Source organism: Phyllostomus discolor, chromosome 1 (assembly GCF_004126475.2).
Source record: "Phyllostomus discolor isolate MPI-MPIP mPhyDis1 chromosome 1, mPhyDis1.pri.v3, whole genome shotgun sequence".
Lineage (NCBI taxonomy): Eukaryota > Metazoa > Chordata > Mammalia > Chiroptera > Phyllostomidae > Phyllostomus > Phyllostomus discolor.
This window is the reverse complement of record NC_040903.2, coordinates 133,087,203-133,105,999: the sequence shown is the minus strand read 5'-3', so window position 1 is coordinate 133,105,999 and position 18,797 is coordinate 133,087,203. Positions and strand designations below refer to the sequence as shown.

The window sequence follows — 18,797 nt, the reverse complement described above, 5'->3', positions numbered from 1 at the left end:
CAATGACTTCTGGCTCCAAAAACCAGCAGGGATTGGGTCAGTGGAAGAAACTTTTGGAGTTCCAAGTAATTCCCCTTAAAGAACCCAGACATAGACTTACTCAGACTCACTCCCTCTGAGCTCCGGCACCATGGTAGTAGTTTGAAAGGCACCAGAGGCATACGGGGAGGAACTGAAATGTCTGGCATCAAGATGGGACCTGAGTGACAGCTTTCTCTCAGACAGAAAGGTGGGTAGAGGCTATTGTCCTTTACTGAACCCTTCACCCACGTAGCCACAGAGCTGGCAGGTGGGTGCCATATCTGAGACTCCATCAACCTGGCTAACACCACTGCCCTGCCTGGAGATCCCCTGAGACTCTGTACCCTCCAAAACAGGGGCCCACCCAAGTTGCTTTTCCACCTGAATAGCTGATCTTGGCTCATGCTTCCCAACTTCCTAAATTCTATCAAACAATCAACAGCCGGCCTTAGCAAGCTACTAGCCCTCATATCTCTTGCTAAGTGATCCAGACCCAACACTAGCAGCAGCCAGCCTAGAGTCACAGCTCAGCTTTGCCTGGGTACCTCCAAGTCAAGCACAAGTTGCAGCCATCTCAGATTGCTTTACACCCAGGCAGGGTGGCCCTGGGTGGAAGACAGGTAGTGGTTGACCTTGGCTGCACCACCCAGGAAATTGCAGAACCTGTACACTCATGGACAGCGACAGACCATGTCAGAGCACCACCAACCTGACCCTGCACAGCTGATCCTCCACGGAGGGTAGAAGTTGCGGTTAGTGGTAACAGCCAGAACTTACAGCTGACTGGCCTGCTAAATCCCTCACATTGATCTGCCAACTGCAATCAAGACTCAACTACAAGGAGAAGGTGTACTCAGCCCACATGAAGGGTGCACCTCGAGTACCTAGCTTGGGTGATAGGGGAGGCTGTGCCATTGGACCCTATAGGACACCTACATTAGGTCATGATACCAAGACACAGAGTCACAGCAGCTCTATCTAATACATAGAAACAAACACAGGGAGGCTGCCAAAATGAGGAGACAAAGAAATATGGCCCCAATGAAAGAACAGATCAAAATTCCAGAAAAATAACTAAATAGAATGGAGATAAGCAATCTATCAGATGCAGAACTTGCTCGAGGAACTTGGTGAGGACCTAACAGCATAAAAAGATCCAGTCGGAAATAAAGGACACACTAACTGAAATAAAAAACAAATTTCAGGGAAACAACAGCAGAGTAAATAAAGCCAAGAATTAAATTGACTTGGAATATAAAGAAGTAAAAAACAACCAATGAGAACAACAACAAGAAAAAAGAATCCCCCAAAATGAGTATAGTGTAAGCAGCCTATAACGCAAATTCAAACATTCCAACATTCACATCATAGGGTACCAGAAAAAGAAGGGAAAGAGCAACAAATTGTAAAACTATCTGACAAAAAAAAATGAAAGAAAACTTCCTTAATTTGGTGAAGGAAATAGACATGCAAGTCCAGGAAGCACAGAGTCCCAAACAAGATGGATGCAATGAGGCCCACTCCAACACACATCATAATTAAAATGCCAAAGGTTAAAGACAAAGAGAGCATCTTAAAAGCAGCAAGAGAAAAGCAATTAGCTAACTACGAGGGAACTCCCATAAGACTGTCAGCCGATTTCTCAACAAAAACTTTGCAGGCCAGAAGGACTTGGCATGAAACATTCAAAGTAATGAAAAGCAAAGACCTACAACCAAGATTACTCTATGCAGCAAAGCTATAATTTAGAATCAAAGGAGAGATAAAGACCTTCCTAGGCAAGAAAAAACTTAAAGGAGTTCATCACCACCAAACCAGTATTATAAGAAATGTTAAAGGGACTTCTTTAAGGAGGAGAAAAAAGATTAAAAATATGAATAATAAAATGGCAATAACTACATATGTATCAATAATTACTTTAAATGTAAATGGATTAAATACTCAATCAAAAGACATATGGCTGAATGGATAGCAAAACAAGACTCTTATATATTCTGTCTACAAGAGACTTCAGATTGAAAGAGACTGAAAGTAAAGGATGGAAATGATACTTCATAAATGGAAACAAACAAAAAGCTGTGGTAACAATACTTATACCAGACAAATAGATTTTAAAAAAAGGCTATAACAAGAGGCAAAGATGGACCCAGCAATTCCACTCCTGGGTACTTGTCCAAAGAAACCCAAAACACAAAATTGAAAAAGACATATGTGTACATCTGTATTGTATGTTCATTGCAACATTATTTACAATAGCCAACATATGGAAGCAACCTAAGTGTTCATCAACAGATGGATGAATAAAGAAGATATGGTACACATATAAAATGGATTATGATTCAGCTATGAAAAAGAATATCATTCTATCTGCAACAACATGGATGGACCTAGAAGGTATTTTGCTGAGTGAAATAAGCCAGAGAAAGATAAATGCCATATGATTTCATTTATACATGTAATTTAAAAAACAAAGTAAATGAACAAGCAGGACAGAAACAGCTTCATAAATACAGAGAATATTTTGATAGTTGCCAGATGGGAGGGGGGTGGGCATATGGATAAAATGGTGAAAGGATTAAATAAGGACAAATTGGTATTTGCAGAATAGTCATGGGGATGAAAAGTAGAGCATAGGGAATATAGTCAATAATACCATAATAACAAGCCCTAGCTGGTGTGGCTCAGTGGACTGAGCACCAGTCTGTGAACCAAAGGGTCATTGGTTTGATTCCCAGTCAGGGCACATGCATGGGTTAAAGGCCAGGTCCCCAGTAGGGCTCACCCCAGCATGGGGTGAGCAAGAGGCAACCACACATTGGTGTTTCTCTCCCTCTTTCTCCCTCCCCTTTCCTCTGTCTACAAATAAATAAATAAAATCTTTAAAAATAATAATAATATTGTAATAACTATGTATGGTATCAGATGGGTGGGTACTAGATTTAACGGGGTGATCACTTCATAAATTATATAAATGTCTAATCACTGGGTTATACACCTGAAGCTAATATAACATTGTACATGAACTATAATTGAAAAATAAAAAATTATTTAGAATTATTCATGTTAATAAACATTCTTCAGAAACTCAGCTATTGTTCTAAATTTCTTAACAAACTGCTTGAACTTCTCTGACTATAGGGTCTGCAGGAGAAACACAGTGAAAATATGGCCCTGACAGTGTGGCTTAGTTGGCTGGGCCTCATTCCCCAAAGCAAAAGGTAGCTCGTTCAATTGCCATCAGGGCACATGCCTTGTTTTCAGGTTTGGTCCAGTCAGGGGACACATACAAGAGGCAACTGATTGATGTTTCTCACATGGATATTTCTCTCGCAAATCAATGTTTCTCTCCCTCTCTTTCTCCCTCCCTTCCCCTCTCTCTAAAAATAAATAAAATCTATTTTAAAAATGTATTCCTTACCCAGTTAAATTGGGTCTTCTTGTTTACAAAATTATCTTCCAAACATGCTTTGAAATTTTCCTGTAATTTTGAAAAATGGAGTGTCATTTGATGGCTCTAAAACTGGAAATTTAGATTACAAATGGCTCCAAAGAACTGAAATTTTGATGGCTAGGATTTTTTCAATGTAGGTGGGATTTTTGTAGGCACTCAGGGCTTTTGAAATGAAAGACCTTGTGTTTAGAAATGTAGAACTGGCAATAAAGGGTTTAAATGAAGATTCAGCATGTTTGGGAAATTCCTATCTTGAATCTTGTACTGTGTATAAATATGAAGCTAAGTCTCTGGTTTTCTCTCCTGTCCAGGCTAAAACTATCAGATGTCCAAGTTAATTTTCCTTTGATGTCTTATCTAAAGGATGCCCCCAAATGTGTAAGAATAAAAATAATACCCGAACCTAACGATTGACTCTAACATCACATTGAGAATTCCACAAAGAAGTCAGGGTTGGAAGTCTAAAACTGGGAATCATTAGTAAGCAGGTATATTTCAAGTCATAAGTCTGGATGAAAACAGACACGGGAATCAACACTTAAAGGTTTAGAGGTGTAATATGTGTTTGACATTTTTCAAACGAGCTACTGTATATCTATTTTCTTGTGCCTTCACCAGGCTTCACTTTGCCTTAGTAGATCTATCCTATTGTTCAATAACTAAACCTAATTATCACATTTCCTGGACTCTAACTTGTGCTTTTTAACATTACTGTTACTAATTTCATAAACAGTTTAGAATCAAAGGCTTGTCCCTCTTTCTCCCTGGGCCCCATAAAAATTTTTATTAGGTCTATATAACAGTTGAGAAAATAAATTCACTAACTACAGGTGATTTTGCCTGCAAGGTAAAAGCTTCCAGTTCTACAGCTTAAAATTTCGCTTGCAAAGTGCTTTTTCAGGTAGTTCCCTAGTGGCTGTCACAAGTTTGTGCGAATAATGCGGAGAGGGAGGGCTAGTCCCCCTGCTCCCTTCATTAAAAGGTTAGGCACATGGAGCCTCTAGCGGCGTGTCTGATGTCTGCAGCGCAATCACAAACAACTCAGAGGGTGCACTTAATATTCGCGCACCCAATCCCGAACTGGACTGTGAACCTGCCTAAGGGTGAGATGTGTCCCCTTCAACCAGCCCGGTAGCAGAGTAGAGAACTCATGCAAGGCAAATGACCACACCCTAAGCCTCCACAGTGCCCACATCTTTGCCCAACCGCCTGCCTCTGGCTCTGGTGGCTTACGGGTCGTTCGCATCCACTCGAGCAGCGCTGGGAGGTCTGCTGGAGTCACGGTACCAAGCAATTGCAGAATTGCTTGCTGTGCGGAGCGGAATTGCATGTTGCAGCACAAAGCAGCCTTGCGGGAGATGCGCATTGCGCACGCGCACGCAGAGACCAGTAGCGACACCGGACTACAGCGAGTGGAACCCGCCTTCCTAGGCTGCGAACGCACTAAGCCCCGCCCCTTCTTGGAGTTCTCTGGAGCGCCAGGGGAATTCCTCCATCTGAACGCACCCTAGCTCTCATCATTTCCCTCAGTTGGCAGCGCTCAGCTTAGTCACTTTTTCTTAAGGCGGCTCCTCAAGGCCCGTAGCCCTTTCCTGAGGTCGTGTTATCTTAACAACTTCGCTGCCGCAGTTGTCGAACGATAGAAAGTGAATGTCAAAAGCCACTGAGAACAAACAAACACCTCGTAAGAAAGAACGCAGTGGATGCCCCGGAAGCGGAAGTGCATCCTCTTCAAGAAAGGCAAATCTACGCCGAGTGGTGACGTTTCCTCATTGGGCGGAAGGTTCGGTGGCAGTCGTCGGTCTTCCAGCTGGTGGGAGTTGGCGTTGCTGTTGCTGGGCTCTGGGACCCTCGTTTATATAGTTTGGAAAGTCGGTCTGTGGCGTCGCACCCGTCTGTCTGATCCCCGCCTTCCTCTGATTCCTCCCACGGCGTGGGGCCTCGCAAAGAAATCCCTGGCCCTTTGGGCCACGGCCGTAGCTGTGCCTTTTGCGGTAAGTATCTACTTTTTCCCGCCCCAGACTACGGACTGGCAGCTGTCGCCAGCGCCAACCATGCTTTAGGGGGCTACAGACTCCAGAACGAGTCCACTTTCCTGGCTACCTGCTGTCGTTACCGACACTGAGGTGTTCTGGCCCTTTTCCATCTCATGTCCCCCCTTAAGTTTTATTAAAGATGCGCTGTGAACCTTTTACATTGACTTCAGATTTCCGAACCAAATTACATGTGTAGGCAATTGCAGGCCTGATTCTTTGATTTGCTCTCCCGATGAAGAACTTAGATATGACTTCTTCCCCGAAAACCTTTCGACGTGTACCAGATTTTATATTTTCGTGTTCGTTGTTCTTAACACATTGGCCTGTATATAATAGGCGTTCAGTCAATGAATAAGGAATATCAGTCCAACGTCAGTGATGACTTCAGATGTACTGAGGGCTCTCTAGCATTTGATACTACTACCCATTTATTTCTTGAAACTCTTACTCTTGTTGGCTTTCTTGATGCTCTTCTCACCTAGTTTTTTCATATGCTTAATTCAACAAATATTTCCCTTTTCTTAGCTATAGAGATACGGAAATGAATGACACAATCCTATCATTGAAGAGCTAACAGTACAGTGAAGGAAAAGCACATAAATATGCAGTATATGTAGATGAGTAATGAGAAAGTCTAGTAAAGACAGAGAGCCATGAGAACTTTGGGAATACAGATGAGAATTATAGGTGATTTGTGACCCTGACTGAGCAAAGTTGCAATTCCAGGCTAGACCTTGTTTCCCCCATCCACCTAATACATTTATTAAGAGGATGAGAGATAAGAGGATGCTGAGAGTGGAAGAGGTTGTACTTGTGTGGGGACAGGGTATATTTGGAAGCTCTCTACTCTCTGCTCAATTTTACTGAGAACCTAAAAGTGCTCTAAAAGTACAGCTTACTAATTAAAATTTTTTTTAAAAGACATGAGTGTTGAAAGATTTGGTAATACATTTGAGGTAATAGTTACAGTATAGCAGCAGTGGTCCCAAAGTGGAAGAGAAATGTTTCCCTAAAACCTCTTTCTCTTAATTTTTTGATATGAACAATTAGTATTTTCTAACCTAATATAGTACTATGCAAAAGCATCTTCAAGCCCTCCTTCAAACAGGTAACTCTTCTAACTCCAGCTCTGTGGAAATTCTGGACCTGCCACTAAAATACAGTAAGAAAATAATAAATGGTAGCTTTTTAAAATTGATTTCTTTCAGTATGCCTTTGGAGAGGGAAAAATAATTAGTAAAAGCTTCTGTCCTTTTGTTTATTCTCAGTCTTAGTTGATTCTCTCCTTTTAGTTGGCTCTTTGCCATTGCTATAACCCAAATGGTCTTCCACAACTTCTGGAGAGTTCTTATCTACATCCATGGTTTCCATGGCATTATCATTGTATGGCAACCATTTCCAGATCTTTTTCCCTTCTATCTCTGAGTGATACAGTTCTTTAATTCTGCAAATACTCTGGGTTCAAAACCAAATTCCTTATCTCCACCTTCCTTTCATTTTCTTCTTTCATTATTACCGATATCTTAGATACAAAAGTGTATAAAAGCAGTGATTCCTAGTGTGTTTTTGAGTTTTGACCCCCTTGTTTTTAAGTGAATTTTGTATATTATTTGTTATTTGATGTTCACTTAAAAAGGATAATAAAATGAACACCTGTGTATTGAATATCCAACTTAAGCAGAACATTACAATTAACATTTAGACTCTTGGAACCTTTTCTCTAGTACCTTTCACAACAGCTGCTTCTCTTTTTGCCTTCCATTGATTGGTTAATGGCATTACTAGCCATATGGCTTTTCACACTGGAGATCCTTAGAAACTTTTTTGCCTTCTGTTTTTCCTTCATTCTCCACAACCATTTGGTCATTAGGTCCTATAGATTCTGCTTTATGGATTGCCTCCTGATTCTAGCCTCTTTCCCATTTTGCCTTCTGCTTCCCTAGTTCAAGTTCACATCTCTCCACCAGACTTTTGGAGTATTATTAGTGTGTATAGTCTCCTTGCTCTCAAGTTTTTTTCTAATATATTTGTTACATTGTCTCTAATTTTCAAATTATAGACCAGATTTTTCACTGTTGTTTCCTTTGAGGAGTGTTCCTTCACTCAGTAATCATTAACCCTGGCTGCACGTCAGTATAGTCAGTGAAATTTTTCAAAATTTAGATGCCTTGTTTTGCTCTTACAATAAAAAATTTTGATGTTATTCTCCTTGGAGAGTCTGATTGGGTATTTAATTTTTAACTAATAAGTTTTTCCTACATTTCATTGAAATAAATTATTGCTGGAGCATATGCCTCTTATTCCTCCTTTTCCATATGTTTTTTTTTTCAACTTCAAACTATTTCTAAGGAATTCTTTTGACTTTGTTTTAATTTTTTCCTTGCTAACAGTTTACATAAAGATTGTTTTAATGATTGAACTGACAGCCAAAATATCTTTTTTTTTTAAGATTTTATTTTTATTTAATTTTTTGAGAGGGGAGGGAGGCAGAAAGAGAGAGGGAGAGAAACATCAATGTGCGGTTGCTGGGGCCTGTGGCCTGCAACCCAGGCATGTGCCCTGTCCGGAATCAAACCTGCGATGCTTTGGTTTGCAGCCTGCGCCCAATCCACTGAGCTACGCCAGCCAGGGCTCCAAAATATCCAAAGAAATGATTTTCACTGTTTTTGAGTTATTACCCCTTGTTACTAATTTGATTTTTTATACCTTTTCAGCTATTAAACTATGAAGTGTTGCAGTGATTTAATATTAAAATGAGTTTTAAAATTTGGAAACGATTATTTATAATGAAAAGAATCTTCTGAGACTTGATGTAATTGAGTATAACCTTTGGTGCAAAATTAAGACAGCAAATTCATTGCTGGTATGATGTATAATTTATTCTTTAGAAGTTAACAGAGGAGTCTTACTTTTGTTAGGTTGATATAATTTGTTGATTTGGAGTTGGAAATTTTCTCATGCTGGGACAATTCCTGGAGCACATAGGAGGTGTTTAATGAATGAATAAATGAATACAAGTGGCAACTCCATCTGCATCCCTAATATAATATTACTCTAGTTCTCATGAGGACCACTTTGAAAAATAATTAATTTTTCTATTGACTTAAAGATAATACCTAACCCTGGCTGGATGATTCAGTTGGTTGGAGTATTGTCCCATACACCAAAAGGTTGCTGATTCAATCCCCAGTCAGGGCACATACCTGGGTTGTGGGTTCAGTCTCCCATCGGGGTGTGTATGGGAGGTGACCAATTGATGTTTTTCTCAATCAGTCTCTGTCTGTCTCTCTCCCACTCACCCTCTTGGCTCTCTCTCTAGAGTAAATATATACTCAAGTGAAGATACAAAAAAATACCTAGTCATTGCCAAAAATTTGGAAATTACAAAAAGATATAAATAATAAAATAAAGAGTACTAGTATTTACTATCTAGAGATAACAGATACTATTTTCTAACAGTTTTACTGAAATATAATTCATATACCATACAGTTCACCCAACATGTACAGTTCAGTGGTTTTATTTAGAGTTGTGCAACCATCACCACAATCAATTTTAAAACATCTTTATCACTCCATGAAGAAACTCTGTTACCATTAAGCCATTCCTCATTTTCTCCAAACTTCCAAGCCCTAAGCAACTATTAATCCACTTTCTGTCTCTATAGATTTGCCTGTTCTAGACATTTCATATAAGTAATATCACACAATATGTGGTCTTTTGTCGCTATGGTTTGTTCATTTGGCATAATGTTTTCAAGAGTCATCCATGTTGTACCATTAAACTCCATTTTATGGGTAATAACACATTGTATTTATCCACTCATCAGTTAAGGGATATTTGGGTTGTTTCCACTTTTTGGCTAGTATGAATAATGCCACTAATTACCATTCATGTACATGTTTTTGTGCAAATGTGTGTCTTCCTTTATCTTGAGTGTACCTAGGAGTAGAATTACTGAGTCATATAGTAACTCTGTGTTTAACATTTTGAGGAATTGTCAAACTGTTTTTCAAAAGACTGCACCATTTTGCATTCCTACCAGTATTGTATGAGGTTCTGATTTCTCCATATTTGCACCAACACTTGTTATTACCTATCTTTTTTATTATAGTCATTCTAGTGTGTGTGTGTGTGTGACGTGGTATCTAATCATGTCTTTTTTTCATTTCCTGATGGCTATTGTCATTTTTTGGATATTTGTATATAGACAAAATATGGGTTATATGATATATGCAGTTTTATGTTCTGCTTTAGGCATTTAAGCATATTTTTATTATTAGCAAGCATATTTACAAAAGAATTTTCCTCATTTCTGCTTCCCTCTTCACTTCCCCCAAAACCATAATTCTTGTGAAAATTTGTCTAAATTATATGCATTAGAAAATAAAATCTATAGGCATGTTACCCAGTTATTATTGGTGGTTATGAAGGGATAAGAGATTATGATTAGGGGAATTTTATTTTCTGCTTTGAATATTTCTGTAATGTTTGAATTTTAACAATGGATGTGTATCCACTTGTAATCACAAAGCATAAAGGTGAATTATTTCCTTGGAGGATTAAGTAGGTTTGGAATGAAAAATACTCCTAAATATAAATGTCATAATTTACATAATAATGTTATTCAAATATAATTTTGTCAAATAAAATACCTGTAGGCTGCTATGTTAAATAAATTTACTTCTCTGTGGTCATAGACTATGAATAGATGTGCTGTGCAGAATTTTAAAAGTATGTATTTAGTGTTATAGTTAGGAAAACAAGTATTGGTTTGGGCTATTTACTAGGTTATAACAGTTTATAATGAAGTGATTTTCTCAACATATTTACTTATCATAATATATGTGAATGTTTAGTTCTTTAGTCTAATATTCCTAGGGCTTAGAACAACTTTTTTTAAATAAGGAATTTCATTGTATTGTCATGTACCACTTAACAATTTGGATACATTCTGAGAAATGCATTGTTAGTGCCCTGGCTGGGTAGCTCAGTTGGTTAGAACATCATGTGCTAAGGTTATAGGTTCAATTCCCAATCAGGACACATACAAAAATCAACCAAAGAATGCATCAGTATGTGGAACAACAAATTGATGTTTCTCTCACCCCCCTTCTCCCCCCCTTTCCCCCTCCCTTCTTTCCTCTCTCTCTCTAAAATCAATCAGTTAAAAAAATGTATTCTTAGGCAATTCTGTCATTGTGTGAACATCATAAAGTACATTTACCAAACCACATGGTATATAGCCTACCACACACCTAAGCTATATAGCTGTACAGCATGTTACTGATACTGAACACTGTAGGAAATTATAACACAATGGTAAGTATTTGTGTGTTTAAACATAAAAAAGCTACAGTAAAAATACAGTATAAAAGATAAAAAATGGTACACTTGCAAAAGGCACTTACCATGACTGGAGCTTACAGGACTGGAAGTTTCTCTGGGTGAATCGGTGAGTGAGTGGTAAATGAATGTATGCTACTATAGATTTTATAAACGCTGTACACCAGCATTGCCACCGACATGTGCACTGCCATGTTATGATTGCTGTGATAGCACTAGGCAATAGGAATTTTCCAGCTCCATTATAATCATAAGGGATCACCATAGTATATGTGGTCTGTTATTGAATGAAACATTATGAGCATTACAGTGCATGACTGTAATAGAATTTGAAATCTTTTATCATCAGGAACTATTTATACAATCTCAGATCAGGCAAGGTTCTGGCAGGAATATTTAGAATTGTTTATGTACAGTAAAGTGGCTGTTTGGACACTCCCTCTTCTATTGAATAATAACCAGGTACATACAACATGGTACTAAGTTTTGAAGATTCCAGAGGTGGCTTCTGGGTAATGAGACAGGTACTTGAGTAGCATTATTCAGAAAATTTCCAGTTTAGTTACACTTCAGATAATATAGGGAGAGCCAGTTGGTGTCACTTATGAAAGCAAGTTAGTAGTTAATATAGTGGGCACTTGCAGACAGTTTTATACATGGTGTCTCACTTAGTCCTCACAACAGCCCTTCAGGGTAACTACCTTGATAATGGTATTATTTCCATTTTGCAGGTGAGGAAAGTGAGGCTCAGATTAAATAATTTACCCAAAGTAACACAGCCAGTATGTAGCAGAGCTGGGATTTGAATCCAAATCTGTCAGACTCCAAAGCCCATGCTCTTCCCAGTACTTCACACTGCAGCTGGTAAGTATGATACTCAGCCCTGTGCTTGCCTTACTTAGGATACCCCAAACTTGAGCCTGTTTCCATCACCTTACTACCCAGCTCCTAGTCAGACTACAAGAACATGTGACTTGAGCCAAGATCAATCCTTGTACATCCTTTCTGGACATTATACTTAACTCTTCCCTGAGGGAGAATGTGCATTTTTGCTTTTAGAATATGATTTCTTTCCTGGTAATTTAGCAGCAAAAGTTGTCTCTGCAGTTTGCCCACAAGGATATTCAACCTTGTTTAAAGCATCCTTCATACTCTAGGATCTAAGGCTGTGTAGCCAAAGGACTGGGGGAAATTATTTTGCTTTTTTTTGTAGGGAGTGGCTGTTCCATTCTTTAACCTGATTATGTCATAAAATTGTTGTGAAGGTGGAATAAGGTAATAAGTATTAAACTATATGAAGTAGTGCTTACACAGTAATCCCTTACCTTTCCAACAGCTCCATCTAAGTACAGGTTCCTTTTTTATGAAATTCTGGTATACACAGATTTACTTCTATACATTTTTTTAGTTAGCCTAGAGAATTTTGAGTGAGTGTCCTTAAATTATAAATCACAACAATTTGAGTTGCAGGATTAGCTATTAACATTTTAAAAGATGGTTTGCATTTTAGTGATATTAAAACAAGGTAAAGTTAATTTTCAAGAATCTTGTTGGAAATCCTTTTTAGGGAAATTCTGAAAAGTTATAATAAGTAATGGCAAGTAAGTATTGTACAATCGCAGTTACTTAGGTCATTGATTTTTTTTCCAATTATAGTTGACATACAATATTAGTTTCAGGTGTACAACATTGTGTGATTCTCAAATAATGGCAAATGAATGTTAATTGTACAGGATCAGTTACCTAGGTCATTGGTTTCCTTTTCAATTGTCGCATTATCTCCATTGATTTATTTTAGTGGTTTTTAAGAGATATTTGTAAGACCTTTCATGACTTTGGTTCCCCAGTCTTGCTTTTTTCCTAAAGTCTTAAATAAATTCATTCATAAAGCTCATTTTTATTAAAACTTACTGTGTAAGATTGAGGATAGATAAAGCAGGGAGCTCACAGGAGAGAACAAAAGAGGCAAAAATACCTGGCCTCATGCAGCTTACACTTTACTTAGTATTATATATAGACCATAAACAATATAAATAAGTCATGTGTTAGTTGGTAATAGAACAATGAGGGAAAAAAGGGTCAGGGGTTTGCAATTTTTAACAGGTGGTTAGGGAAGATCTTATTGAGAAATTGCATCTGTACAACAATCTGAAGGAGATAAGGGAAGGAGCTATATTGTCAGCCAGGGAAGAGTATGCTGGCTAGTACTAAGGCTCTGACGTGGGAATGTGCAGCATCAACAGCAAGGTCTGTGATTTGCAGTCAAGTGTATGCATGTGTTTGTGTTTGTGTGTGTCTGTGTGTGTTTGGAAGTGCCTTATAGTCCATTCATTCTAAAGACTTCCCCTCTGCATAAAATGGGAAGTTGTTGAGGTTTTGAGGAGAATTCTAACACCAGAGTTTTCAGAAACACATCCTTGGAAATTGCAGAGGAAACACTGTATAAATAAATGACATTAAATATTATTCTTCTTCTACTGAAGTACAGGTTTTTATAATCAGGCAAAAATACTTAAAAATATGCTGCCAATAAGTACTTACATAAGGAAAAAATGTGTTGGGAAACTTCACAGAAGTTTTTTACTTTTAATTCAAAAGAGCCAGTTAACATGGGAAGGTAGGTTTGTTTTTTATTTTTTATATTTTTAAGGATTTTATATAGACAGAGCAGAAGAAATGAGAAAGAGAGGGAGAGAAATAGTGATGTGTGGTTGCCTCTTGTGCGCCCCTACTGGGGACCTGGCCTGCATCCCAGGCATGTGCTCTGACTGGGAATCAAACTGGCAACCCTTCGGTTCACAGGCTGGTACTCCATCCACTGAGTCACACCAGCTAGGGCACTAGTATAGCTTTCTAAAACAGAGGATGATCTGTTATGACATGGTCTTTCAAAAAGTTAATTGTGGTGTCATAATTAATATTACAGTATATCACTCCTGGTAATGCTGTGAGTGGTAAAGGAGATGAACTGAAACATGTTTACTTGAGCAATAATAATTTAGCATAATGAGTATGGGAAAAGGAATACAAAGTTCATCTTTTCTATGAAGCAGTTGCTCTTTCAAGTTAAGTAACAATGTAATTGTAAAAAATTTACGGTAAGCACTTTTTTTTTTTTCATTTCCATCAAGTGTTGGTAGTAATTTTTTAGGTTACAAATGATAAAATTTTACCTGAATGGAAGGGTAGTATCTAGTTTAAAGTTCAACCTAGAATGTCTTTGCCAGTGATTGGTCCTGTAGTGCATTTTCCCTTTCTTTTTCTTTTGACTTCCCTCATCTTTCCACTTTCCCTGTGCTCAATGAATCAGCCCTTCTTTCCTCCCATTTGTTTTATTTTTAATCTCTTGTATACTCTGTAGATAAGACCTAGTCGTGATAATCTTGGTTTACTAAATTAGACTAGATTAGCTTGGAAGGGTTAACAGAACAGTTGTTAAAAACAATGAACTTTTCTGCCAGTGTTGCTATGTTGGACAATTGATATTCCCTAATCTGGTTTTTAGAGCTTTTTTCAACCTGTATTTCCTTCTAACTATGTACCCTGCTGTCCTGACCAGAATGTTTATTTATTGTCCCCCAAATAATACTCAATAATCTATAAGGACAGTGCATACATTAGGTATAAGTACATGTCAGGCTTTTCCATGTCATTTTTGCTTGTGCCACTTCACCTTCTTCAAATTCCCTTTGTCCTCTTCTCCACCTATGCAAATTCTATCCATATTTCAAGACCAAATTCATATTCAACCCTCTAAATAAAGCCTATCCTGTTTACTTGAGCCTGTTTTTCCTTCTTTTGAATTATTACAGAAATAATCATTGGTAGTTGACCATAAATTTTTATTGCTAGCTTTGAACTAGTACTTTCCTGGTATTAGTCAAGATTCTCCCTAGAAACAGACCCAGTAGGATATGTATATGTTTATACACACATATAAAAAGAGATTTATTGTGAGGAATTGGCTCATGTGATCATGGAGGCTGACAGTCCCAAGATCCACAGGGTGCTCGAACAAGATGGGACTCAGGAGAGCCCAGCAATGGTGCAGTTCCAGTTTGAAGGCTGGCAGACTTCAGACCTAAGAAAGACTGATGTTTCATTTTGAGTTTGAAGGCAGAAAAAAGCTGATGTCCCTGTTCAAAGACAGTCAGGCAAGAGGAATTCTCTCTTAATATTTTATTTTGCTGTTAATATATGTTCCTTATCTTGCCAGCTAGGAAATAAGCAACTTGAGAGCAGGGACTGCAAGTCATATTTACTTGTTTACCATCCATGAGTCTTTGCATCCTGATTTAACATGTAGTAGGTATGGCTACACACTTTATAAAACCATAATATTTTAGAGCTGGAAAAAACCTTTGAGGTTATCTTGGCTTAGATTTGGGGAGTCGAGAACAGCTTTAAAATAGGGAGATTAATAATATGCCACTTCTCTTGATTGTTAGAAGAATAAAATGAGATAATATAATGTGTGTGAAAACTCTCAGGGGTGTCCAACCTTTTGGCATCTCTGGGCCACGCTGGAGGAAGAGTTGTTTTGGGCCACACATTAAATACATTGCAACAAATAATCACACAGAAAAAAATCTCATAATGTTTTAAGTAAATTTATACTTTTGTGTTGGACCTCATTCATAGCCATCCTGGGCCACATGTGACCAGTGGCTGCAGGCTGAATACCCCTGTGAGTCTAAATGATTTATTAAATGAAACTTTTGTTTTGTGAATGGGTTTGTTGATTTGTTTGTTTGTTTTGTTTAGATCATGAATCAAAATAATTGGGGAAAAAAGTGCTTCAATTTACTAAATTAGACAATATACCTAAGGGGAGAATTTACCTTTTTCTTTCTTTCTTTTCCTTTTTCCTTTCTTTTCATTTAAAGATGTATACAATACATCGGTTACTCATACTCACAAGTGTGTCCAAAATGAGAACAGATTTAATTTTAAGCAAAACATTTTATCTGACATTGAATATATTGATTCATATAGAATATTCCAATTAGGTGTTCAAACATAAGGCATCATAACCAAGTGGCCGCTTTAACTTTGGACCTGATTGTACTAAAGCTGCAGGTTGAAGCTATAGAAGTTGAAGTTATAGTATCTAAACATTAGATACCTTAATTTGAACTTAAGTACTTTTCTTTAGAAGTCTACAATTGTGGGAACTGGTATTAATTATTTTCAAATGTTTTTATTTAATTTTTTTTTCTTCCTAGATTTCCTTGTAATCACGTCTCAAAACCTTCAAGATGGTACTAGCAGACCTTGGAAGAAAAATAACATCAGCATTACGCTCTTTGAGCAATGCCACCATTATCAATGAAGAGGTATATAAAATTCGTGAAATATATATTACTGAACATCATCACTAGCATTGGGGAAATGGATTATTAGTAACCTCTGTATTTATGTTTATCTTGATGTTGATTTAATATGTGTAGATAAAATCCTAAAGTGGATATACTAGTGTTTTTTAATTGAGAGTTGATTATCTTACTAATTTCAACTTTCTATAAAGAATTACAATGGAACAAAATCTTAACTTACATGTAAAAATACATACATTTATATCTTGAAAACAGCATAGATCTATAAATATACTCTTGCTTTTTATCTTGACATAGGCCTAAAATTTCAGTGTCCTGCCTCTTTCATCCTGGCTAGGCATGTGTGTACCTGACCTTTTCTCCTTGGCTTTTCTTTAGCATTCTTATATAAGGCTAATATTTTCATCTTAGCTACTTTGATTTATTTTCTCTGAAGTCTTCGTTCAATTTTTGGAGATTTTGTAAGCTGATTCATTTTATGGTATCTGAAATATTCTTCTTCCTGGCTTTGTTGTTTTAAGATTTTTCTTTCACCCATTTTTCCCCAGACATTGTATTTTATGGTCTGTCAGTCAAAAAAAGGTGATTATAATCCACGAGAATACATTATATATATTGTGGTACCAATGAAAAACTACTGAACTTGGTTTTGGAAGACCTTGTTTAGCATGCTACTTAGTAGCTGTGTGATAAAAATTTGGGCAAGTCAACTTCAGATTCCTTAATATACAAAATGAGAAAATAGCACTTACCTTACAAGATGGTTTTAAGAATCAAAGTAAATAATAGGTAAAAACTACTTTCGGGGGTTAGGGGAAGATGGAGGACATCTATAATAGTGTCAACAGTTTCTTAAAAAGTGTTTCTAATGTGGAGATTTGAAAAAATTCTAATGTTAAATTTGATATCAACACGGTAATTGAGTGCTATTAAATAATTTTGAAACCATCTTTGAGCTTAGCTAGTTTAGCCTCTCATTTAATAGCAGTAGAAAGCCAGTTTCACATGTTTATTTATTGGAAAAACCAGGATTATAATCTTTTCTCTAATTCTTCACCCAGGGCTTTTTCTAATAATGATTATTAAATAATAAATGATAACTTAAACCACTGTTTAATCTTTGAAACTCAGAATAAATCAAATAACAGCTTTGTGTTTATTGTAGAAAAAAAAGAAAGTAGGAAGAAGAGTGTTGGTGGGAGGTAGAATAATAGCTATTGCTTGAATTGGTAGCTTTTCTGTTCTTCATACTATGCTGCTAGGGAGTTAACAAGAAGAAATCCCTCTAATGAAAGATCAGCTCCATTTTTATCAGATCCCTTTAATGAGGGATACAGAAATCTGATAAACCTCTTAGGACATAGGAAGCCGAAGATGAGAGTTCATTCAAGAATTATTTAAGAGCCTACGTTTTTGCTGGCATGAGGAATATAGCAGTGAACAAAATAGACTAAAATCCCTGCCCTCATGGAGCTAGTGTATAAACACTTATTTACATAGCAGCAAAAGCCTCATCTTTTCTTAAGACTATAGTTTCTGATCTTTTCATCACAATGCCTTGCCACTCAAACACATGTGTTATGATAGTGAGTTATTAGTGGAAGAGCATTTTCTTTTTACTTTGTTCCTCTGCTCTAAATGGAAATAGTAAAATGGTTAGGTCAGACTAGATCATTTTCTTTTGTTACATTTTCCTCCATGTTAGGCCAGTTAAGCAGCTATTGTGAAGATAAAGTGTTGTATATAAGCAATAGGAGGTGTTCAGTGACATAGGAAACTTCAATGGCAACACTATTGTGTAGTAACTTTCTTTGGCTTGTATATTGTCTTTATTATTACTTTACCATATGAATAAAATTGTAATTAATACCTACTTGAACAAAACTAAATGAATGTCTTATTTTGACAAAATGATTTAACATTTAATAAGATGATCTCTCTAACAAAAACTTTTTGTTCCCCCAATAGTGTAATATTGTTTTTATTAAGCTATGGTAATATATGATGACTGATCAACTATTGTTTTATATGATTGAGTGATAACACTGGGCATTTTAAATTTTTATTATTTATTTGCAGGTATTAAATGCTATGCTAAAAGAAGTATGTACAGCATTGTTGGAAGCAGATGTTAATATTAAACTAGTGAAACAACTAAGAGAAAATGTAAAGTAAGTTTAATTAATTTAGTTTACTGGGATGAAGAGCTAACTTGAAAAGTCTGATGTATCATGAAATGTTTCTGCCATACAGCGCTGGCAAAGAATCAAACTTATATGTTAGAAAATTGTGTGTATAGTATGTTTTCGTAATGATTGTTCAAAAAATAAGCTACACATGGCTTTCATTTCATTATGGATTTCTTCCCATTTTACTACTGTATTTGGATAGGTTCAATCATATACTCTATAGTATTTTATTTATTTTATTATAAAAGCTTTTTAACAATTTAGATTCTTTATAGAAAAGTGGTGCCATTTTATCTTCTTCAGACTCAAGATGGCATTAATTGGTCTCCTTCTGATTATATCGGACAATTGTCTTCTCTCTTGTTTCCCTTTTGGTTTCTTTGTCCATATTTGAATGAAGGAGTAATGTATGGCCTCA

At 36.8% G+C, this 18,797-nt stretch overlaps 2 protein-coding genes across 3 annotated transcripts in view; one reads left to right on the top strand and one right to left on the bottom strand.

Moving 5' to 3' along the window:
* The window catches only part of LOC114493392, a 31,145-nt gene extending 26,187 nt beyond the window's left edge, over positions 1-4,958 (bottom strand). Inside the window, exon 1 of the mRNA XM_036029266.1 lies at positions 4,706-4,958. Coding sequence (XP_035885159.1) covers positions 4,706-4,838 — 133 coding nt within the window. The 5' untranslated portion in view covers positions 4,839-4,958. The remainder of the gene's footprint in view (positions 1-4,705) is intronic.
* Positions 4,914-18,797, top strand: part of SRP54 (signal recognition particle 54) — a 40,432-nt gene continuing 26,548 nt past the window's right edge. Inside the window, exons 1-4 of one of the 2 annotated variants that reach the window (XM_036029257.1) lie at positions 5,162-5,466; positions 11,586-11,718; positions 16,080-16,190; positions 18,270-18,361. In XM_036029257.1, the coding sequence (XP_035885150.1) occupies positions 16,113-16,190; positions 18,270-18,361 (170 nt within the window). In that variant the 5' untranslated portion in view covers positions 5,162-5,466; positions 11,586-11,718; positions 16,080-16,112. Of the gene's footprint in view, positions 5,467-11,585; positions 11,719-16,079; positions 16,191-18,269; positions 18,362-18,797 lie in introns of both variants that reach the window. The other variant, XM_028506999.1, reaches the window with a different exon arrangement.